Here is a 25,130-nt window from a genome sequence, read left to right as displayed (position 1 = left end):
CGACCATCTAGTCCAGTGATTTTCTTTTCAGCCACATTTAATAGGCTATTAAACCCATACACTCCCTTCTTAATCCTGGTTATTAAGTTTATCCAGTTCTAGAATTTCCATTAAAAAATGTTCTATAAGTTTTTTTGTTTTTTATGGTCTGCAGTTCTTTGCTGAAATTTTCTTCTTTGCTCTCCATCTTCTTGAACACAGTCATGACAATTCTTTTAGTGTCAGATAATTTCAGTCTGGAGCTCCTTTGAGTTTGTTTCCATCATCTGTTGTTTCTATGAGCTCTCATTCATGTTACCATGTCCCCTTATGTTTGGAAAGTCATTGGTAGAAATAATTGGAGGACTAGAATAAAATTCTCTGCTTCTTCCAGTGCCGAAGGGCACTAACAACCTGGGATCACTTTGCACCAACGTCAAGAAGTTAGATTTTTGTGGTCTGTGTCAGTTACTGGGAGCTGGTCCTCACTCTGTGTGGAGATTGAGTATTTTTACTTCACGTTTAGCCTTTCAGAGTCTTGATCCAAAGAGTGGAGGATTTACCAGAATCCCCATCTTCAGTGGTCTTTCAGCTCCAATTTTAGTTATCCTCCTCCCATTATATTATCAAAAGCACTTCTCAGCTTTCCAGTTGCCTCTTTGGATTGTCAAGTTTCCCCATGGTGTAAATAGTCCCCCAAGCCAGGATGATATCTATGGATTTTCATATTATCATGAATCTTGGCTCAGTAATTCTTCATTCTCTTGTTAACTCTCCAATAACATCAAGTTTATTTTTTCCCCTGGATTTTAGAGCTGCTCTCAGCTAGACAGTTGGTCTGAGTAGACTAGTTCCCTATTCTCCAAAGCAGAAAACTGAACATCTATTTTGACAATATATATGTATGTGTGTGCATATGGATATGGATACAGATTTGTGGCTTTGCTTCTGTTGAGGATATTTAAGCAGATTCTAGAAGCTCTATAACCTCTTATCAGAGAGAAATTCTGGAAATAATGACAGCAATGGCAGGATTCTTAAAATAAATATGCTACTTCTCAAGGTGACTATTTGAAGGGAATAATACGTACACATGTATAAATTCTGGCATACTAATTAAAAAATAAATGATATTTATATACTAATAATGGATTGAATAGAATTCATCACAAGTACAGGAATAATAGCAATATTCAGGATATATAAAATGTATCTACATTGAGACAAGAACAAATAAAACTTGTATTATAGCATTATGAAGTAATTTAAGCTAACTACTCATTGAGTAATTATACAATATAGGTACATGTCAGTGCAATTTCTTTTCAGGATGAATATTATAATTTATATTTTCCATTAAACTTTGAAAAAATATTTATAGACTTTTGCCTTTTTTTCAATTAAGAACATCCACAATCTTCTTTTAAAAAAATTTTTTTTTACTGTTTTTATTTATTTTTGAGAGACAGAGAGAGACAGAGTGTGAGCAGAGGATGGGCAGAGAGAGAGAGAAAGACACAGAATCTGAAGAGGCTCCAGGCTCTGAGCTGTCAGCACAGAGCCTGACGCGGGGCTTGAACTCACAAGCCATGAGATCATGACCTGAGCCGAAGTCGGATGCTTAACCGACAGAGCCACCCAGGCGCCCCTAGAACATCACAATCTTCTAAGACATCGCTTACTCTGCCATTTTTTTCATGCTACAATGTGTTTAGTGCAATCTGGGCCCTGTATTAGTTCTTCATGGCTGCTGTAATAAACCACCGCAAACTGTGTAGCTTAAAACAACAGAAATTTCTTCTATTATGGTTCTGGGGGCCAGATGTCTGAAACCAGTTTCACTAGGCCAAAACGTAAGAGGTTAGTAGGGTCACACCACCTCTGGAGGCTCTAAGGGAGATTTTGGTGGTGGCTGCCATATTCCATGGCTTGTGGTCACGTCACTCCAACCTCTAACTCTGTGATCACATGACCTTCTCCTCTTTTGTCTGTATCAAATCTTTCTCTGACTCTCTTCTACAAGGATACATGTGAGTGCATTCAGGGCTCACTCACATAATCTGGGATTATCTCCCCATCTCAAGATCCTTGACTTAGTCACATATGCAAAGACCCTTTGTCACCGTAAAGTAACATTTGCAGGTTTCAAGAATTAGGGACTGATATCTTTGGAAGCTACTATTCAGCCTCCTATAGCACCCAACAAATTGTCTCTAAGTCATTTTTTTAGTTCCTCTTCCTCTCAGTGATTTAGGAGCAGAAGGAGAGTAACAAAGACCAAGAATGTTGATTAATTTTGGGGTAACTCTCAGGTTTTCTAACCAGATTCTCTTACTTTCTCATCTGAAAGCATCACAGTTTAAGAGAAAACTGATGGTCTAGATTAACCCAGGGTTAGATTCAGTCAGAACATCAAAAGAACTAAGTGGAAAGCAATAACTTCATATAGGCCTTCATACGCAAAGTCGACATGGACCACATTGTTTAATCTAAACTTATCAATTAACAGATGAGGAAACTGAGGCCCAAAGAGGGTCAAAGGTCACACATTTACCAGTGCACGTCACTGAAGCAGTTTACATCTCCAGGCTCTATCACCCAAACTCTACTGCCAAGAACCCATAAGGAAAACACTTTAAAAAGTCTATGTCAACATAGAGCCATTAAAAATAAATTTGTGAACTACAAAAAGAGATAGATGTGTACATATGAAGAAACGTGTTGAGATAAGCAGAATAAAACTATGTGTATATATACCCAGCATATCGTCTGAAAATTATTTGTATAATAAAAATTCCTAAGGAAGAGCTAGGTGGATGTACTTTTAATCAAATTCCTTCCTCTATTCTTTGTGATACAGAATGTAAGAATTAGGACTAATGGATTGAAGCTATGGGGAGGTGGGTAAGTTTCCATCCATTATAAGGAAGAAGTTTGTCCTAAAAGCCAAAGTTGTCCAAAGATGAAATGAGAGATGATGACACTCATCATTGCTGGTTATTAAAGCAGAGGCTGGAGAGTACTTGCCAGGAATGTGGTGCTTGTACTGATTCCCAAATTCGGACAGGTTGTATTAGATAATCTGGGAAGACGTTAAAAATAGACCCCAGGCCCCTGGGGAGGCCCTGGAATCGGTACTTTTTAACAAGTTACCCAAGTGATTCTCATGTTCAGGGGGAATGCATCCGTCATCTAAACTATTCCAATTCAAGAGTCTATAACTTTGCATGAAGTAATGGAAGCAGCATTGCAAAGGTAGCATGAAATCCAGATTCTATCTTGGTTCAGTCCCTAACAAGCTGTGTGATTTCTGAGCACATTACATCATGTCTCTGGGACTCAATTTTCCTATCTGCAAGAATAAGTGAGACTAGATGAATCTTATGGCTCTTGCATGCTAGGAAATTGTGTTTCTGAGGGTGGGCTGGAAGAAAATAATCTTTAAAGTCCCTGGAAAATTCCTCATGACATTTAGGTGACAGAGAATTATCCTGGAATGACTGTCTATGACAGCTGGGCAAGGCCGTGCAATCTGGCTAGTTTCCTGGAGTTGGCAGGCATTCGGCCCAGGATGTGTCTGTCACATGCAGGGCAAGTGGGGAGTAGATAGAACTGGCAGGCTGGAAGTTGGAAACTCAGAAACCTCACCATCTTAGCTCCAACATCTTTGTTAGATACCTACTGTTCAAAAAGGAGGACCCAAGGGGCACCTAGGTGGCTCAGTCGGTTAAGCATCTGACATCAGCTCAGGTCACGATCTCACGGCTCATGAGTTCAAACCCTGCATCGGGCTCTGTGCTGACAGCTCAGAGCCTGGAGCCTGCTTCAGATTCTGTGTCTCCCTCTCTCTCTGCCCCTTCCCTGCTCATGCTCACTCGAAAATAAAATAAAACATTAAAAAATTAAAAAACAAAAAAACAAAATGGGAGGACCCAAGGACACTGATCTGTTGTCCTAAAGAGGAAGTGGTTAAGGTGATCATGAGGTGCATTTTCTGGGTGCAATTTGCTCAGAAATACCAAGCCTCTGGAGGGTGAGATAGGTTGGCATAGATTTTCATTTCTTATGAATGAGCCTTGCCCCCAAAAGCCAATGAGCCTTGGCTTTTGATCTTGGGTTCTTTTTACTCCTTGTTTCACTACTTCTTCTCTCTCCTATTTTCTATCTGTGTTCCCTGAAGGTCGTTTATTTCTAAGCCTTGTATCTTTTAGTTCTTAATTTTTCACTTCTTAGGGAGAGGTCGTAATCTAATGGGTATCTCTTACGTTTGCTCTTTTTCTCCTAACCATATTCATTCCCTTTCTCAGGACGTTTACTCTTTGGGGTAACCTTCCCAAACCCAAGATGTCTAACCCACAGACATGGGCACCCCTTCACTCGCTTCATTCTAGCAACATCTATGAATTTGCCCATGAGTTTTAATCTGAGAAGTGAAGATAATTTCTTCACATTGGCAGGAAAATTTCAAACTCAAAATCATAGAATACGGGGATGTGTTATCTCAGGCTGGGTAGGTGATAGATTGGTATAGAGCTTATTCATGAAGATGTACAAATCTTAGAACTGCATCATGAGCCCCAAACCCCTTGCCACTTAGGATATGATGATTCATAAATCCATATATCCTATGAAAAACATTCCCCAGGACTTCAGTTCCTCACTTCCAACTGTCTCCTGGATAATACAGCCTAAATGTCCCTTCAAAACCTCTAGCTCCACGTGACTAAGACTGATCCTGTGTCTTTGCTCCCAAATCTGAAACTTCCTCAAGTCTTTACACTAGGTAAAAGGGCCCCCTTTACCATCCTATCCTGATACGGTTAGGCCAATAAAAGTCTTTTATTTTTATCAAATGCCTTTATTTTAGAGGGAGCATATCTCAACATAAAAGGCCATATATGGAAAACCCACAGATAACATCATACTCAGTGGTGAAAAACTGAGGGCTTTCCCCTTAAGATCAGGAACAAGACAAGGATGTCCACTGTCACCATTTTTATTCAACTTAGTACTGGAAGCCCTAGCCACAGCAACCAGACAGAAAAAGGAATTAAAAGGCATCCAAATCGATAAAGAAGAGGTAAAACTTTCACTATTGGCAGATGACATGATACTATATATAGATAACCCTAAAGACCCCACCAAAAAACTAATCAATGAATTCAATCAGGTCACAGGATACAAAATCAATATACAAAAATCCATTGCATTTCTATATTCTAATAATGGAGCAGCAGAAAGAGAAATTAAGAAAAACAATCCTACTCACAACTGCACCAAAAATAATAAAATACCTAGGAATAAACTTAATCAAGGAGGTGAAAGACTTGTACTCTGAAAACCATAAAACTATGATGAAAGAAGTAAAGATGACACAAACAAATGGAAAGATATTCCATGCTCATGGATTGGAAAAACAAATATTGTTAAAATGTCCATACTACCCAAAGCAATCTATAGATGTAACGCAATACCTATCAAAATGCCAACAGCATTTTTCACAGAACTAGAACAAACAACCCTAAAATTTGTATGGAACTACAAAAGACCCTAAACAGTCTAAGCAATCTTGAAAAGGAAGAACAAAACTGGAGGTATCACAAACTCAGATTTCAAGTTATACTGCAAAGCTGTAGTAATCAAAACATTACGGACTGGTACAAAAACAGCCACATAGATCAACAGAATAGGGCAGAGAGCCCAGAAATAAACCCACAATTATATGGTCAATTAATCTTCAACAAACGAGGCAAGAATATTCAATGGGAAAAAGATAGCCCCTTCGACAAATTATACTGGGAAAACTGTGGACAGCTACATGCAAAAGAATAAAATTGGAACACTTGTTTACACCACACACAAACATAAACTCAAAATGGATTGAGTACCTAAACGTGAGACCTGAACCCATAAAAATCCTAGAAGAGAGCACAGGCAGTAATTTCTCTGACATCGGACATAGCAACATTTTTCTGGATATGTCTCCTGAACAGAAAAAAATTAACAGAAAAAAAATTCTTCACAGAGGAAAAAATTCTTCACAGAAAAAAAATTAACAAAACTAAAAGACAAACCTACTGAATAGGAGAAGATATTTGCAAATGACATATCCAATAATAGGTTAATATCCAAAATATATAAAGAACTTATCCAATTCATCACAAAACAAGAAATAATCCAATTAAAAGTGGGCAGAAGACATGAACAGACATTTCTCCAAAGAAGGCATACAGATGGCCAACAGACACATGAAAAGATGTTCAATGTCACTTATCATCAGGGATATGCAAGTCAAAACCACGATGAGATAGCACGTTACACCTGTCAGAATGGCTAAAATACAAAACACAAGAAACAAGTGTTGGCAAGGATGTGAAGAAAAAGGAACCCTCTTGCACTGTTGGTGGGATTGCAAACTGGTGTAGCCACTCTGGAACACAGTACTGGAGTTTCCTCAAAAAATTAAAAAAAGAATTAAAATATGATCCAGTAATCACACTACTGAGCATGTACCCAAAGAATACAAAAACATTAATTCAAAGGGATATATGTACTCCCATGTTTATCACAGCATTATTTACAATAGACAAATTAAGGAAGTAGTTCAAGTGTCCACCAATAGATAAATGGATAAAGAAGATGTGGTACGGGGCGCCTGGGTGGCTCAGTCGGTTAAGGGTCCGACTTCGGCTCAGGTCATGATCTCACGGTCCGTGAGTTCGAGCCCCGCGTCGGGCTCTGTGCTGCCAGCTCAGAGCCTGGAGTCTGCTTCAGATTCTGTGTCTCCCTCTCTCTGACCCTTCCCCGTTCATGCTCTGTCTCTCTGTCTCAAAAATAAATAAACATTAAAAAAATTTAAAAAAAAGATGTGGTACATATATACAATGGAATATTATTCAGCCATAAAAGAGAATGAAATCTTGTCATTTGCAATGACATGGATGGATCTAGAGAGTATAGTGCTAAGCAAAATAAGTCAGAGAAAGACAAATACCATATGATTTCATTCAGATGTAGAAATTAAGAAACAAAACAAACAAAAAAAATGGGGGAAAAGAGACAAACCCCCAAAACAGACTCTTAACTACAAAGAACAAACAGATGGCTATAGGGGTTGGGGGAAGGGTGAAATAGGTGAAGGGGACTGAGACCACACTTACTTTGATGAGCTCTGATAATGTATGGAATTGTTGAATCACTATATTCTATACCTCAAACTAATATAACACTGTATGTTAACTACATTGGAATTTTAAAATCATTATGTCTATTTTTATTAAATAATTATTATTAATAAAGATCTGACCAATAAGGTTAGAACATATATTTCAAGGCTAGAAGAAAAGGAACAGAGTAACATGACAGGAAAAGGTTTTACTTTCAGCATAAATGATCCAAATAGGTACTTTTTCTCCAGGCTCTCTATGGGTCCTGCATAAGTTAACCAGATAAATCTGATTTGCTAGATGGAAGGTCAAGAAATGCCTGTCCCCTCTTGTGTCACCAATTCCAACTGATAGACACCAACACATTAGGAAAGTTGTAAACAAATGTACCATAAAGCCTACTTCAAAGGGGCTCCTCTGAAAGAAATAACATCCACTCAACTCTGACCTTTTTGTGTCACTGGGTGTCAGGGACCCCTTTAATGACACCTGTGAATTCTAGAAAGCTTTCTTTATTTCGATGTTCAGCTTTTATATCTTCCCATAACCCCCACCCTTATTCCTCACAAATTCTTTTTGTTAGTCTACGTACTAGGTCTGTATATTTTCCTTTATTCCAATGTTGATTTTTTTTTTTTAAAAAATACATTCTTTATGTGGGGTCTTTTCCTTATATTCTAGAACCTTCAGTTTGGAGTTTCTCACCCAGACTCACTCATTTGATTTATTACAAACATACATATCTGCATATTCCTGTATATTAGTATTAAATTTTTTTTATGTTTTTATTTTTGAGAAAGAGAGAGAGAGAGAGAGACAGAACATGAGCAGGGAAGGGTCAGAAAGAGGGAGACATAGAACCCGAAGCAGGCTCCAGGCTCTGAGCTGTCAGCACAGAGCCCAATGTGGAGCTCAAACCCACGAACTGTGAGATCATGACCTGTACTGAAGTTGGATGCTCAACTGACTAAGCCACCCAGGTGCCCCTCCTGTGTATTAGTTTCTTTACTTGGTGTAGGTCACTAACAGTTGTTTCGTATTTATCTTTGATATGACTTGGTAAGTTGGTAAGATTCTCAACTCAGGGTAGTTGTTGGACAGCACAGAGATGGTCCTTCTAGCAGGCATACTTTCAGATTAATGTTATTCTCATCTTTGGTTTTCACCACGCTTCTGAGAAAGTGGCGATGAGTAGCTTTCTAGAACTTCTTTAGTGATGGTGTCTTGGATACACTGAGACACACCTTACATACCCCTCATCAATATGGCATCTGGGAGGAATCTCATACTTCCCAACTTCACCAGAGGACTCTCATTATTGTGATATTTGTCTCCATCTTCATGCCTTCTCTCATTGTAGTCACTGTTTTATTCAGGTGGTAGCCACATGTAAGTATGGACAGCTGGTTGTCCAGCAATGCAAGAGATAGAAACACTGCGTTGGTCACACAAGAGTCATTTCATCCATCATTTAAAATTTTTACCTTCTAATCTTTGCAGAGGAAATGGGGTCCTCCTGATACAGAAGAGAAAAAGCTACTCCCAGCTGTTATTCATGAAGGGGAATCTCCAATGTTGGTGACAAAACTCCCAAAATGTGTGAAAGGGTATCTGCTGGTTTGTGATGGGTGATTGGCTATTTCACTAAAGGTTAGAAAGATTGATGGAGGCTGATGCCTGGGGAGTGGGGGGGGGGGGAAGTTGCCATATGGGGTGATTACTGTTCTGTACACACAATATCCATTGGCACAGTAACGTAGTGGCCATATATTTGTGGATTTCCTCCTTGGATTTGGTACCCGAAGGTCTCAGCGATGTAGATTTTCTTTGGATGTGAATCGCTTCTCGGCCTTTTGGCTAAGATCAAGTGTGGATGTAGCTCTCTACTCTAGTACCTGTAACTTTAGGAAGGTGAAGAGGCATAATGTGTTCCAAAAATATCATTCCAGGTTCTTCTCTAGAGATGGTTGGTGGAGGTAAACAGCTTGGGATTCTGTGTTGGTGCTAGCACTCTGGGTATGGGTTTAAACATGTTGCTCATAGGATTGGCTACAGCTGTGGCTCCAAACCAACAACCTTACAGCTAAATTCTGTTTCAGTCTGTGGCTGCTGAATACCCACTGGTGCAGACTTAAGTTCTTCTGTGTTTTTTGACATTGCCGAATGAGGTTCCTGTATTCCAATTGCTAGCTGTTCTCTGTGTCACAGCAGGTGCTGGCTGAATATCATGTTTGAGACTTTGAACAGGTTGAGCATGAGATTTACCTTTTGTCCTGGAGTTTAACTGGTGTTAGGGACAACCTCAACTCCAGCCTGAGGTATGCTGAGAGTGTGGGACCCGATGGTGCTCAACAGTAGGCACTGAGTTAGTGATTTGTCCATGCAGTGGTGGTTAAGGAGAAGGTGAGTATGTTGGCCAAATGCATTCTAACTAGATAGAACTACCAGTGTCTGAGCCTCTTGAGGACTCTATCATATAAATTGAGTTGTTTTTTAAAGTTTTTTAGCTTTTCCCACTGACTAGTGATGGTTGCTTCAGAGCTGTGCCAGCTACAATGTACCCGTCTGCTTTTCAGATCTCTGAATTTTGTTGTTACTGTCTGTGTTGGGAAACATTTCTCCACGAGTCTCTCACATATGTGCACATCTGGAGAGCGAGGCATTGATTGTTTTTGCATTGGATTATCTTTTCAAGGATATTTAATCCAAGGATGTTCACTTTTCACATTGGATTGTTACCATAATGGCCTCCAACTTTGGGATTGCATCTTTAAAAATCCTTTATTTTGATTTTTGTGGGGTTTCAAAAGAGAAAAAGATGAATGTATTCAATCCATCATGTAAACTGGGATCCTATTTTGAATGAGTTCCCCTTTGCCCCGCACCTAGTCACCAAGTCCTAACAATTCTATATTCTATCTTTCCTTCAGGTGTCTTGAATCTTATAGTTACTATTCTTTCACAGGTAGGCCCTGGAGGCAGAGGTCCTGCTACTGACTAGCTGTGTAACCTTGGAAAAGTAACTTAGGCTCTTGAATTTGCAGGTTACTCACCTATAAAATGGAGATAATAACAGTTCCTACCTTACAGGATTTTCATGAAGATTAAATGAGATGTGGCTCTAAAGCTGTGGTTCTAGTTGATACTGTGGCTGTTCTAAACACGGCCCTTCTTATTTCCTGCTTAGACTCCTCCATATAAAGATTCACTAACTCGTCTTTACACTCCCTGTTTCTTCCTGCTTCTAACACATGGATGATCACATTTAAAACCATTGCCTTTGGGATAAAGTCTATAAGTCAAGTTCATTTATAATCCATTATTAAGATTAAGTCTCACATCCGTTTAATTCCTCTGGGTGTTCTGCCAATGTGCTCTTCTCTTCAAACACATACACACATAAGTGTGTTTTAAATTACAACCACATGGGATGCCTAGGTGGCTCAGTCGGTTAAGCTCAGGTCGTGATCTCATGGTTCATGAGTTCGAGCCCCACGTTGGGCTCTGTGCTGGCAGCTCAGAGCCTGGAGCCTGCTTCAGATTCTGTGTCTCCCTCTCTCTCTCTGCCCCTCCCCTGCTCATGCTCTGTCTCTTTCTCAAAAATAAATAAACATTAAAAAAATAATAAAAAAATAAATTACAACCACATAAGCAAGCTCATCTTTGCTGCAACCTGGCATAGTTTTCATGCATTTGGGCCATGAAAATTCTATTTTTTCTGCCCTGAATGACCTTCCTCAGTTTTCAACTTATGTTTAAGATCCAGTTCTAAAATTATTTCATGTGGTGGATCATTATAATAATGACCTCCAAAGAGTCATGTCTCCCTATGTCAATGTGGCATTCTACTCCTACACCAGAAGGTAGAGTTGGTTTCCCCATCCTCCTCAATCTAGGCTGGTCTTGTGATGTGCTTTGAAGAACAGATTGTGTGTACTTGACATTGCATAAGTTCTGGAGCTTATACCTTAAGAAACCTTGCAGTTTTCTCCCTTGGAACTCTGAGACCATCAGGCTGTGAAGAAGCCCAGTCTAACTTACTGGAGGAGGGATACAAGGTGATATGGAAGAGAACTGAAGTGCCATCTAAGAGTAAGCACCGCTACCAAACAAATGAGTAAGGCCATCGTAGACCTCTAGTCTCAATTGAACCATCAGATGACTAGGGCTTCATGGGTGAGAACAGCAGGAGAACCACCTGGATTGCCAATTCAAACAATCCTGATCATGAGAAATAAAAAAAATCATTATGACTTGTGATGGTTGGTTATGTAGCAATAAAAACTGATATACATCCTTTGGGGCACCTGGGTGGCTCAGTTGGTTAAGCGTCCAACTTCGGCTCGGGTCATGATCTCACGGTTCGTGGGTTCAAGCCCTGTGTAGGGCTCTGCGCTGACAGCTCAGAGCCTGGAGCCCGCTTTGGATTCTGTGTCTCCCTCTGTCTCTGCTCCTCCCCTGCTTGTGCTCAATCTCTCTCTCTCTCAAGAATAAACATTGAAAAAAATGACATACATCCTTAGAGAAATGTTCTAGACTTACTCAAGGAAAACTCACAATTCTTTCCTCTGGGCTTTGTTCATTTTGCTATTAGAATACATAGCTCATATAATTATTGGTCTACCTGTGTCTGTTTCTCTCATTAGATTAACAGCTTTCGAAAAGCAGAGATCAGGTTTTCATTTATTTGTACACGTCCTGTGACTACTCTAGTGCCTGGTACATAGCAATAATGGACATTAATTACCCAGGTCATGTATGCATCATTTCCTGAAACGCTTTTCCTTGCCCTCTGGAGCTCATGGTCAATCCTAAATAAAATTTTTCATATCCTCATCCTTTTCAGTTAATTTTCCTTTCATCTTTTTCTTCCTCAGTGGCTCTGGTTCCCTGTGGCTCTCTGAGGTGGTGGCTATTTTCTCTCCCATGCTCTACACACCATGGCATTTGAAGGCAGGTAAGTGACCCTCTAGCCTCTCATGTCTTCTTTCCCCACCTCTTCTCCAAAGAAACGTTTAGCTTTGACTCTCATGACATCAGATTAAATCATCTATTGCTCTTGTTGTGAAGTCATCTACTGATGCCTAGGCCTCTGTCTCTTATTCCATGAAGATTTTAACCACAGACTCACAATCACTGCCTCTAACTATCCCCCAGTCATGATTTCAATACCCACATAGCACAGTTTCCCCAAATCATGGCCCCTTGGTTCCTTGACCTCCTCTCTTCTAGTGATCTTGCCCTCTATTCTATCTCAGTCACTTATTCCCATAATCCCAATTTCAAACATTCTGCTAGGGATGTCTGGGTGGCTCAGTTGGTTAAGCTTCCACCTTTGGCTCAGGTCATGATCTCACGGCTTGTGAGTTCAAGCCCCGCGTCGGGCTCTGTGCTGACAGCTCGGAGCCCGGAGCCTGCTCCAAATTCTGTGTTTCCCTCTCTCTCTGCCCCTCCCCACTCACTCCCTCTCCCTCTCTCTATTTCTCTCTCTCTCTCTCAAAAATAAATAATAAACAAAAAAATCTAAAAAACCTAGAAGAGTGCCCTTTAAAAAAATTCGGCTATCCAAACACCATCCCCTACATTTCTAGCTCTCTTACTTTGGCCTCCAACTCCAAAACTCCTTTCCACTAGACCTACAGTTTATGGTCATGACTACTCTCCACTATTCCTCACCCATCTCATGTTTCACTTCCATCCTTGCTCAGTTAAAATTTAATGGTCAATCATTTCAGTTACTCTCTTGCCTTTCCCTTGATTTATCATACTCTTCATACTTGCGAGAGCCTTAATTAAGTCCACCTTTCTACCTGATACACGTCCAAACCCAGAGAGCTAAATGTGGCTGGAGAAATTGCCTCTCTTTAAATTCATAAATATTAATAATCTCAAGAGGGTCCTTAATGCTACCTCACAGTCAAAACTCTATTTCCTTAGTCCAGTCAATCTCTTTAGACCCCTAGACGACTATTGCATGGCTTCTGATCTCTTCTCAAACCTAATATCTCTACCTTCTTTCCTTTTCATGTTACTAAGAAAATAGAAGCAGTGAAAAGAAAACTACTACAAGCTCCCCCCTCCCGCCATCATGCTTATTTGTACCTCTGTGCATCTACTGCACCTCCATTTCTCTTTCTATGAATGAATTGTACATGTTTTTAGCTAGAGCTCCCCAATTGTCTTGCATTACATTCAATCTCTTACCTGCTCAATGATATCACTTCTTGAAATTTTCCTCCATCTCCTGCACCGTTTTTCTACCCCTATTGAGTCATTGCCATTAATCATACAAGCATACTGTCACTTTCATATTATTTAAAAACCTACGTGTCCTGACTTCATTCACCCGTCTAGATCCTCCTGCATTTCTTCCTTTTAAGGAGAACTCCTTCAAAGATTAATTATACTCACTACCTCAAATATTTCTCCTCCCATTCTGACTTGAACCCACTCCAATAAGGCTTTTTGCCATTCTCCCCTGCCAAATGCTTCATGGAATATGCACTTATCAAGGTCAGCAGTTGAATTCAATTGTCGCTAAATTCAATGGTTGATTCTCAGTCCTTATCTTACATGACTATCAGCAGCTTTTGGCATATTCTTTCCTGAAGCACTTTCTAGAAAATCTGGCTTCCAAGAGACCATGTCCTCCTGATGTTCCTCTTTGTCTCCAGCTGCTCCTTTTCACTTTCTTTTGCTGATTTCTTCGTCTCTCCATAACCCTCATATGTTAGAGTATCCCAAATTGTAGGACTTGGACTGTTTTCTGTTTACATTCAATCCCTTGGTGTGAGGTCATTAATCCCATGGCTTTAAATATCACTTATATTCTAATGACTCATGTGCCCAGTTCAGGCTCTCCCTTAAAATTTAGATCCACACACCCAAGTGCCTACTTGTCGTCTCCAGTTAAATGTCTAGTAGGTCCCTAAAACTTAGCTTGTCTAAAATGGACCTTTTAATTTCTTAGACTTCAGCTACACAAAGAAACAAACCCCCTTCCCCACTCACAGTCTTCCTCATCGAAATTAATGCCAACTCCATTTTTCCAGTTGCGTGAAACCAAAAGTGCAGAGTCATCATTGGTTCCTTTCTTTCTCTCATATCCTACATCCAATCTTTCCCCCAAATACTGTTTATTCTGGCCTCAAACTTGAATTGGAATCTGATCACTTCACACGTCTCCCATGCTGGTAGCCTAGTCTGACTACCACAGTCTCCTGACTCCCCAGGGTATGCAGAATGCAATATAATGATCTTGTGTCAGAACATGACAGCTCATGTTTAAAGTTCTCCAGTGGCCTTATAGTGACCAAGAGGTTGCATGATCATGGTCACCATTATCGCTTTGACTTCATCCCTATTACCCTTTCATTTTTTCACTCTACTCTGGGTCCCTTTTCTTAGTTCCTCTGTATGCAAGAGCACACTTGCCTTAGAGACTTAGCACTTGCTTTCTGGAATGCTCTTTCCCTCAATATCCACATGACTCAATCCTTCATCTCCCCTCCATCTTTACTCAAATGTTACCTTCTCAGGGAATTCTTCTTTGGCCACCTGTTTCAGAGTTGTGACTCCATCATCCACCTTTCATACTTTATTTTTCTCTTTGACCTTTATCATTAGCTAAAATTCTACGGGTTTTTTTTTTTTATTTATTTGTTGTCTCCTCCACTAGAATCTAAAATTCCATGAGAACAGAAATTTTTAGCTGTTTCATTTATTTCTGAATTCCCACTGGCCAGCAATATTTAGAAAATAGCAAACGCCCAAGAAATATGTGTGGAATGAATGACCAAGTATATTGGAGAAAGAACCAGATGGAAATTCAAGAAATAAAAAAAATAAAATAATTGAAAGTAAACACCTAAAATCTAGATTAAAGAGAAAAACATTTTTCAGAGAACACTACGATATCAACAAAAGAAATATACTCCATGATTCATCTTAGGAATCTAACATAAATTTGATACCCAAAGCAGCAAGAAGGGTAAGTGAGAAAAGCAATAAACACATTGTCCCGTGAAAATTGATTAAAAATCCTAAACAACATTTTATCAAACAAAATCCAGAAGTGTATGAAAAAATAATATATCATAGCCAATATTATAATTCCATTTAGAAAAATTTCAAAATTAGAGCATACTAACAATACAATCAACCTTCATTATCCAGATCTATTTGGCACCTGAGTTTAAACAGTGACAGTCTGAATAATGAGTTAGGATACTTATGCGTGCCTCAGTTGAGTATATTTATTTTTTAAGGTAACATACACATATTGACTCTGTGTGTGTGTGTATGCTGTTCTATGAATTTTGACGTATGTATAGATTAATGTCACCACCACCACCACAATCAGGATACAGGATAGTTCCGCTGTAACCTTATAAAATTCCTTTGTGTGATCCCTTTATAATCATACGCTTCCCCAGTTCTTAATCCTTGTCAACCACTGATCTATCTGTTCTCTGTCACTGTAGTTTTGGAATTTTTTAGAATGTCATGTAAATGGAATCCTACAGAATGTAATCTTTTGAGACTGGCTTCTTCCCCTCAGAAAAATAACTTTGAGGTTTATCTAAGTTGGTGCGTGTATCAACAGTTCACTCCTTTCTATTGATGAATGTGGGTGTGCCACAGTTTGTTTCTTTCTTCACCCACCAAAGGACATTTGGGTTGTGTCTGGGCTTTGGAGATCACAAATAAAGTTATTATAAATACTTAATGAGTTTTCGTCTGAGTGCACGTTTTTGTTTCTCTTGTATAAATACCAAGGAGTGGGATTGCTGGGTCATAAGGTAAGCATTTGTTTAGTATTATAAGAAATGTCCAGAGTTTTTACCTTCCCACCAGCAATGTGTGAGCGTTCCAGTTGCTCCATAGCCTCACCAGCCCTTGGTGTTGTCAGGATTTTTTATCTTAATTATTTTATAAGTATGTAGTAGAAACTGAAGCCTTCTGGCTCCCCAAATTTGGAAAGCGAATAACTAGATTTTGATGATGAGAGAACTCTCTAAAGTTTTATCTTAATTTATTTGGTTGTTTGTTTAGATACGATACAAGCCTATGTGGCGAAATTATGAAGAAAGGCAACAAACTGATCAGGATAAGAGTAGATAGAGGTTACCTACTGAGGGAAGGGAGGTAGATGTCATCCATTAGGCCCATAAGGGGCCTAAGATACTGGTGATGTGTTACTTAGGAAGCAGGCTGGTAGACACATGTGGCCTATTTTAGTATTATACTTGAAACTATACCCATGTGTTTGATATACTTCATAATTAATTTTTGAAGAAATGTCCAAGCATACAAAACACACCAAATCCCCAAAGTACTGCAGAAAAAATATTCTAAAACCACTTCTTCCATGAGTTCAAGTACAGTCAGTTGAAAAAATTAAAAAAAAAAAAAGCATTTTGTAGAATTTGAACATAAGACTTTCTTAAAGCTTGTTTAAATCTAAAATCATTTCTTTAATATGCCTGTGCTTGTGTACATCTCGTAGGCTAAACTGCTGATGGGCTATTCAGGTCAGTAATGAGCTTCTTTCCAGAAGCCTCAGCCTATACACGGAAGGGTGGTCATGGCAAAACCATCCTTAATCATTGGCAAAGAGCAGCTTCTTCTGGAAACCATGACCACAACTCGACTTTGTCTAAGAAGCACATTGAATGTATCATCTTTACTATCCACAAATCTTTAGACACACCCCAGGTCACAATCAGCACTATACAACTCTTCAGTGGCCTTTTCCTATTGCCACCAACACCTTGTAAGGAGAAAGTTTACCTGTAACGACACTGGGAATTTTGGAGAGAAAGCTCTTGACTGTTCTGATGGGCACACCCCCTGTCTTGTCATCTTGCATCTTTGTGATGATGTCTTCAATCTGAAAGAGAATAAGGAAGTGTCATTTTCTCCCATAACGTAATGATAAATGATACCTTTATTAACAGCCATAATGAACATGTATGAACATGAATGCCAACAATAGACATAAAAAAACAGCCTCCACCTAGGCAGTCAATAAACATAGTAGCAGGATCTGCAATAAACCAAGCACTGGGGATGGGATGAGGCCATGAGGTTATATACGAGAACATAAAACGTGGTCTATAAGAACAGACTCTGAGATCAAGAAGGTAAGGAGGGAGAAATATTAGGATTCCTAATGAGATCCACCATGTAATTCAATATGTCTGCAATGATTCCTCCTCTTTCCCAAGTTGGGTTTATACACAGCCTGGACAATATGAACCATCTGGTCTTTGGGACCAGTGCAGGAGCCAGCCAGAGTCACACAGGAGAAAAGATAAAGACATGGAAAGTTCTGATTCCGAGAAGTCGGAGGACAGGTTTCAGTGGTTGTTTGTGGTGGTGTGAGGGTGGTCACCTTAAGCCAGGACTAAAGTGGGACAAAAGACAGAATCCTTTCCTTTTGGACTAAATAAGTCACATTGTCAAAACAAAGACGACGGTGGGCTGTGGCTTGAAGTCAGTTAGATTTTATTAATAAAACAAGTTGCGATGTACATATATTGAAAACAGAACAGAGAGAGGAGACGGACTATTAAGGATTTAGGTGCCTAAATTGGGAAACCAATTTGTAGCTAAGAATTTACAAGTCAGATGTAATTTCCTGGGCAGAAAGCTTCAGACTAGGATACAGAACAATCTGTGACAAGGACATAGATCTTATTGTTTGAGGAGGTGGGGGTAGGGAGCGACTGGAATAGGGGAGAAGAGGAGGTTTACTTTTATTACACATCTTATTTCCCTAAGCAAAAGAATATCTGTGAAACGGATTCTCGGAGTGCTTCTATCAAAGATGCATAAAATTTTAAGTCTAGAGATTTAAAACTATAGCCCATCTAGTCTAACATACTGGCAATTGCAGTTTGAGGTTGACTTTCTCAAAGTCACATGGCAACTTGTTTGATAGACATAAATAACTTGTTAAAAATAAATAATGAGGTTAGGATACAGAATAACTTGATAATAATATATAATAGCTAAAATATATTAAGAATGTATTATGTGCTAGGTGTTATTCTAAGTATCATACAATATTATCCTATTTAATGTTTATGATTACTTAATAATCTAGATTCCACTGTTATCCTCATTTTTCAGATAAAAAGATCTAGTGAGGTGTATCAACCAGGGTAGACCAGATTAAATTATTGTAACAAATAACTGTCAAATTCCCAATGGCTCAGTACAGCCGTGTTTATTTCTCTCTCATGGCTCAAGTCTATCACAGGTCACCAGGGGGACTCTGCCTACTGTAGTTACTAACTAGGCTGATGGAATAACTACCATCTAGAATGTTGCTCGTCATTGTGCTAAAGGGACAAGAGAGAATTCTGGAGAATCTGGTATTGGTTATTAAATGCTATAGCCAAGAAGTTACATATGACACCTTTGCTCAGAATTCTTTGACCAGATCTAGTTACACAGCACCACCCACCCACAAAGAAGCCAGGGTTCCAGTCTTCTTGGTGCCAAGAGGGGAGGGGAACTGACCATCTATGAACAGTGTCAATGACCGCCACAGAAGTTAAGCAACCTTGCCAAGGTCACACAGCTACCCATTTGTGGATCTGAGTTTAAACGTAGCCACAGACCTTAGATCTCAGGCTTCTTACCCCTGGGCTGCTCTGCCACCCAATAAGATTCCCATAAAAGCAGCCGAGCAGGGAGACCATTTTCCTTTGGATATTTCTGGGTTTTCCTGAGAAGTACTGATAATGAGAAAGAATCTTAAGTTCCTGGCCCTTTAGGGAGTGGATGAATATATCATGCTAAAAATAAAGGTAAGTCTCTGAAGACCCATTAAATGACAGGATAAGAAAAATTTTCATCCACATTCCTGGTAATAGTTTCAGCTAGTGCCCTGCCTTGCTGCCCCTAAACTCAACCCAATGATTCAGAGTAGTCTGAATATTCCTTACTGATAGCCAAGGAGACTTATTCCTAGGAAAAATGGTCATGTTTTCAAGGTAATCTATGCTTTTGATCTAGTGTGCTATCTGAAGCCAGAAGTATCAGTTACCCTGATGCTTTTAATAAAATGGACTCAAAATCATCGGGAATTGGAGGCAAGCCAATATTTCAATTCAGTTAGATACCTGACTTGTCATTAGATGATAGCAATTTCCAGTCTCTGCTGATGTGGGCTGGATTTAAAGACCGGCTATGCAGAGGAAGCCTCCACGATTCGTTAGTCATTGCACCACACCACTGAATCTTAAAAGGATGTATTTATTAAAGAAGACTTCTCTTTTCATGTGGGCTCACTATGTGCCAAGAGGTATATTATTTATCAGAGGTTACAGCTAGGTCAAAAGGATAACCCCCTTAAGTGACCAGAAAGGGAATTACATTGCAGCATAGTTTACAACACAAGATGGGTGAAAGAATGTTCATTGGTCCCCCGTTCTTGAATCCTCCATAGTATGAATATATACCCAAGTCCTTGCCCTGGCCTCATCATGATGAGCAGGGAGTCTGCCCCTTGACTTTTAGGCTTGGGCCATGTGACTCGCCTGGCAAATGGGAGGATATTGAACATGATGTGAGCAGAGGCTTTCAATGCACCTGCTTGGTCATGCTCAGCCTCTTCTCTTGCCCTCCTATATCAGATAGCTGTTGTTCCAAGAAGGGTGAGACACATCTGGAGCAGAAGGGACCCAACACATAGCTAGACAGGTCAAACCTCAGTTGACCTGCACACCCATGAGCTTATTGTTGTATGTCCCTGAGTTTGGGTGGTTTGCTATGCAGAAGAATCGTGGCTCTAGCTTACTGATACAACAGGGCTCTAAAATAAATGCACCTATCAAAAATTGCTGAAGCCACACAAATGCTTAATGATAAGAATCAATGAGTCCTGGAGGTCGGGTCCTAAAATCCAATGATTTTAAGAATCTAGAAATTCCAATTACACCACCTACCATTTTCTTGAAAATTCTTAGGGCCTTACACTCCTCTGCAGCCCATTCTGTTGTTGTGTCAGGAAAATCTGTGATAGCTGAGGTTGATTCCAGAGCACGGTCCATTGCAACATCAGCTAATAATACTGCTTTTGAATATATATATACATATATATATATATATATATATATATGTATATATATATTTTTTTTTTTTGGGGGGTCATGGTTTCTGGTAAAATGCTAAGAGTACAGACCTACCAAAAAATCAAAAGTGGGCTCCAGGAGCTTATATAAATTATAATGGCACACATTTTCAGAACACCTGAAGAACACCTACATATGATCAACACTGTCCTCGGTATTATTTTGAATAGATTGACTAATGTATTTCTCGGTCCTGAAAGTTACTCAGTAAATATGTTGAAATTGAGGCTTAGAGAGGTTAAGTGATTTTCCCAAGGACAGCTAGTAAGTGGCAAAGCCCAAATCTTTGTCCAAGTCTTCCTGACCCTAATGCCCAAGCTCGATCAAATCCAAGATTCATCTTATTTTCAGTGTCTGCTGACAGGGCTCCTGAGTTACAAGGCACTTAATACTGTTTGCATTGAAGGGGAAGTTCAGCCCAGCCCTAAGGGGGTGGAGAAGGAAACAGAGAAATCGATCCAGATAATCAGATTATCAACCATCTCAGGATTTATTTCTGTCCAATGACTGCTGATGCTTTGCTGCTCGGTGTTTTCTCTCTTTGTCCCGGAGTCTTGGCACCATTTATCCTCTACTGGTAGATCACAGCTCCTGGGCTGGGAATGGGGAGATGGGAAGGTATATACTTATATTTCCTTGACTATTCAGTCCCATCTAACTTTTGACACTTTTTGTTCCTGGAAAAGGACAACATCAATTCGCTCCTGGAGAAGGGCAACATCAATTCGCTGACATCCTTTAACATGAAGCTCTGTGTCATTAGGAAGAATGTTCCCCTGTGGCAATCAATAAGAGGTTGGCTCTTATTTGACAGCAAGTGATGCAAAAAACCTACTTGGCAAGCTCAGCCGGTTCTGCATGGATGAGTCACAATGACCAGGACGCCCTTCTGCAAAGCCGCTCAAAACTCAGCACTGGCATGCAGGTAGAACATTCTTCCAAAGAGCAGAGAAAATGGAAACCATTACACCACAGGGTGGGTTTCCTCTGAACTGAGGAATGTTATGGGACAGGAAAGTTATAATTCACGGAAATAGCTGTGGGGTGTAAGAGAAGAGTGAGGAGAAGCAAAATCATCTCTTCACAAACGGAGGCCCCAGAAGGACAGTGGGAAGAACACTGGTCTGAGGCCCGTGACAAGTGCTAGCCTTAACCTCACTGATTTGCTGTGTTGGCCCTGGACAAGTGATTTAACCTCTCTGGACTTTACTGCCCTCATCTACAGTGATAGGCCTGGTTGCTAAACTGAGACTTCTAGTCCCAGAACACAAGAGACTTCTCTGACTTGACTAATGCAAAGCAGTGTCTGCAAGAAAAGGACAGGACAGGCAGTCAGGCCTCTGGCTTCCCATTCTCCACGCGGCCCATCTGCCAGGCCGCCCCATGCAGAATGCTTCTCTGTGCTGAGGTGCAAAGTAGGGTGCTGAGCGAGACTGGGGAGTTTTGATGTTTTCAGAAATCATTTTGGACAAACGGCATCAGAAGCCAGATACAGTCATGATCCAAAGAGGCCCCGATGCTGCTCCTTATTGATCAGTTCCATGCCTGCCCATCTCTGCTTATATAGATGGCGCTCCTGACAGAAATGACCAGAGGACAGTATTACTTTTGTTTGTGTAAATTAATGATCTAGTGAATGAATTTATTTAGCTCCTCCAATTTTTCCTCGGTGGAAAATTAAAAATCTTCGAGAATAGGCAAACTATGTTGCCATTTAAAAAACAAAAACAAAAAACAAACAAAAAAAATCCACAACAACTTTAACACAGAAAGTATGCCTCAGGCATGAGGTCTTTTCTACTGAAGCATTTCATCTTGACTTTGCCATCAATTGCCTGTTTCTAGCTACTAAAGCCTGTTACTTCGGCTCCCGCATTTCATTAAAGACGCCTTCTGTTCTGGTGTCCGGGAATGAGTGAAAATGACTCTTTGGACACATCTTATCAGCCCAGAGGCAGGAATCAGAGCTGGCAAATGATAATCATATTTCTTCATCCAAAATGTGTATGCTTCACTGAGCATGCTCTGTCCCATATGTGTTCCATAAGATCAGGCTAGGTCTCATTTTTATTTTTAAAAACATAGCACACTGCTATTCTCTACTTAAATGTACTCAGCTTCCCTTACTGGTTTAGTGGACATTTATTGAGCACATACAAAGTGCCAGGTAGTTTTAGTTTCTACGGTTACAAAAGTGGGTAAAAGACAGTCTGCTCCCTTCCATAAGGGACTAATACATTTCAGAAAGACTCAGGCCTCGAGACTCAAAGTTAAGGTTGTGACAACAGAACCAAGTGTGGGCTCCCAACAAGGTTCACACGGAAACACTAAGGAATAGTATTTTCAGAGGTCTTCAAAAGGGGACCTCCCCTCCCTTTTTTGCTATCCTGTTCAAAGGACTGTGATTTCAGTGGCAGGAGGGGAGGCTGGAGATTCCTTGTGTTAGCTACAACAATGATTGAAATACCTGTTAGTCTGTTTTCAGTTCAACTGACTTTTGAATCACTGTATCAGTCTAAAATGCTTTTGATAAAAAGCAAAAACAAAAAAACAAAAAAAATCCAACCTCTAAACACGGGGGATTATTTTTCCTACATAACAAGCAATGCGTATGTGGGTGTCTGATAGCATTATTGCAGGCATGCAGTTCTATGTGAATGTCCATCTTGGCCTTTCCCTTGTGGTTGCCAGAGAGCTGCCCCTGCTCAAGGCATCACTTCCACGTTGCAGAATAAGAAGAAAGGCGGGAAGAAGGGTGGGGGTGTTGGTATGGCTGTACTTGTTCCTTTTATCCAATAAGCATATACCTTCCCAGAAGATGCCAACAGATCTCTGCTCTAGTCTCACTGGCCAGAGCAGGGTCTCATGGCTACATGTGGTTGCAAAGGGCGCTGGGCAGAGGGTAGTTTATCTAGCCTCTATATCCCACGGAGGCGTGGCAGGAGGGGAATGAAAATGTGGCTGACTTTGTCTGGCAGAAAGTTCCTGTATTAAAGAACATTCATTAAGGATGGTTGGGCAGGTCTGGATTTCTCCCTGATCTGTTCTCCAAGCCGCAGCCTGTGATACTCATGAAGGAAAACTTCATCATTTAACTCCCCTACTTAGAATCTGTCTATGGTTTCTAGTGATTACTCTGTTATAGGCTCTTATAGGATCCTCTGTCTTTTGTCTATATTGGTTATCACTTTAACTTGTACTTGCATTTTCTGTTACACTTTCTCATCATTTAACCCTAATAGTAGGTGCTTAGTAAATATATATTGAAAGAATAATTGAATGAATGAATGAATGACATGAGTGCTATATTCTTTTTTTAGTTGAAGAATAATGGACGTACAATGTTCTACAGTTTTAGGTGTGCAACACAGTAATTCAATATGTATATACATTACAAAATGGTCACCACAGTAGGGTCTAGGTACTATTTGTCACCACACCAAGTTGTTACAATATTATTGACTATATTCCCTATGCTGTACATTACATCCCCTCGTCTTATTTATTTTACAACTAGAAGATTGCACCTCTTAATCCCCTTTGCCTATTTCCCACCATCCCCCCCGCACCTCTCTCCCCTCGGGCAGCCACCAGTTTGTTCTCTATATCTCTAAGTTTGTTTCCATTTGTCTTGCTGGTTCTTTTGCTCTGTTTTACACATATCAGTGAAGTCATATGGTATTTGTCTTTCTCTGTCTTATTTCATTTGGCACAATACCCTCAAGGTCTATCCATGTTGTTGTAGATGGCAAGATTTCATTCTGTTTTTATGGCTGAGTAATATTCCATCATATATATATATATATATATATATATATATATATATATATATATATAAATATATAAAACATTCTTCTTGGGGTGCCTGGGTGACTCAGTTGGTTAAGTGTCTGACTCTTGATTCTGGCTCAGGTCTCGATCTCACGTTTTGTGAGATTCAGCCCTGTGCTGGACTCTATGCTGACAGTGCGAAGGCTGCTTCAGATTCTCTCTCTCCCTCTCTCTCTCCCTGCCCCTCCCTTGTTCTCTCTCTCTCTCTCTCTCACACACACACACACACACACACACACACACACTAAATAAATAAATAAATCTTTATCCATTCACTTATCTTTTTTTAGAATTAAAAAAATTTTTTTTTAATATTTATTTTTTACTTATATTTGAGAGAGAGAGAGAGAGAGATGGAGCGTGAGCAGGGGAGGGGCAGAGAGAGAGACAGAATCCGAAGCAGGCTCCAGGTTCCGAGTTGCAAGCTGTTAGCACAGAGCCCGAGGCGGGGCTCGAATCCATGAGCACTGAGATCATGACCTGAGCTGAAGTCGAATGCTCAACTGACTGAGCCGCCCAGGAGCCACTATCCGTTCACTTACTGATGGACATTGAAATTGCTTCCGTATCATGAGTGCTATATTCTTAAAGAACTTTATTTTGGATTCCAGCATCAAATGTGATGCTTGATATATTAGCATATATATTAATAATATATTATTAATATGTATTAATTATAATTATATTATAATTAAATTATATAATTATTATTAATATGTATTAATATATCATTAATATATTTGTATATTACATATGACATATTAATACATATTATGCATATTATATAATATACCTATATATGATATATGATATATATATGATCAAATAGAATATATATTCATATATATTCATTATGTATATATATGAATATATAAATACATATATATTAGGGTTTAGGGGTGATATATGTTCGCTTTAAAGTAAACTTGGTATTTACATTTTTAAAGATCATTCTGCTTTGGAAATGGATTAAATGAACAGAAATCTCAAGATTCCGTGAACCTTAGCA

General features: G+C 39.6%; 1 protein-coding gene across 1 annotated transcript in view; it reads right to left on the bottom strand.

The window, feature by feature from the left end:
- Window positions 1-25,130, bottom strand: part of RGS6 (regulator of G protein signaling 6) — a 595,776-nt gene that overhangs the window by 158,117 nt on the left and 412,529 nt on the right. Inside the window, exon 4 of the mRNA XM_042943677.1 lies at window positions 16,938-17,037. Within this exon, the coding sequence (XP_042799611.1) occupies window positions 16,938-17,037 (100 nt within the window). The remainder of the gene's footprint in view (window positions 1-16,937; window positions 17,038-25,130) is intronic.

Source organism: Panthera leo, chromosome B3 (genome assembly GCF_018350215.1).
Source record: "Panthera leo isolate Ple1 chromosome B3, P.leo_Ple1_pat1.1, whole genome shotgun sequence".
Lineage (NCBI taxonomy): Eukaryota > Metazoa > Chordata > Mammalia > Carnivora > Felidae > Panthera > Panthera leo.
The sequence above is the reverse complement of the archived record's forward strand: the minus strand, read 5'-3'. Positions and strand labels throughout refer to the sequence as shown.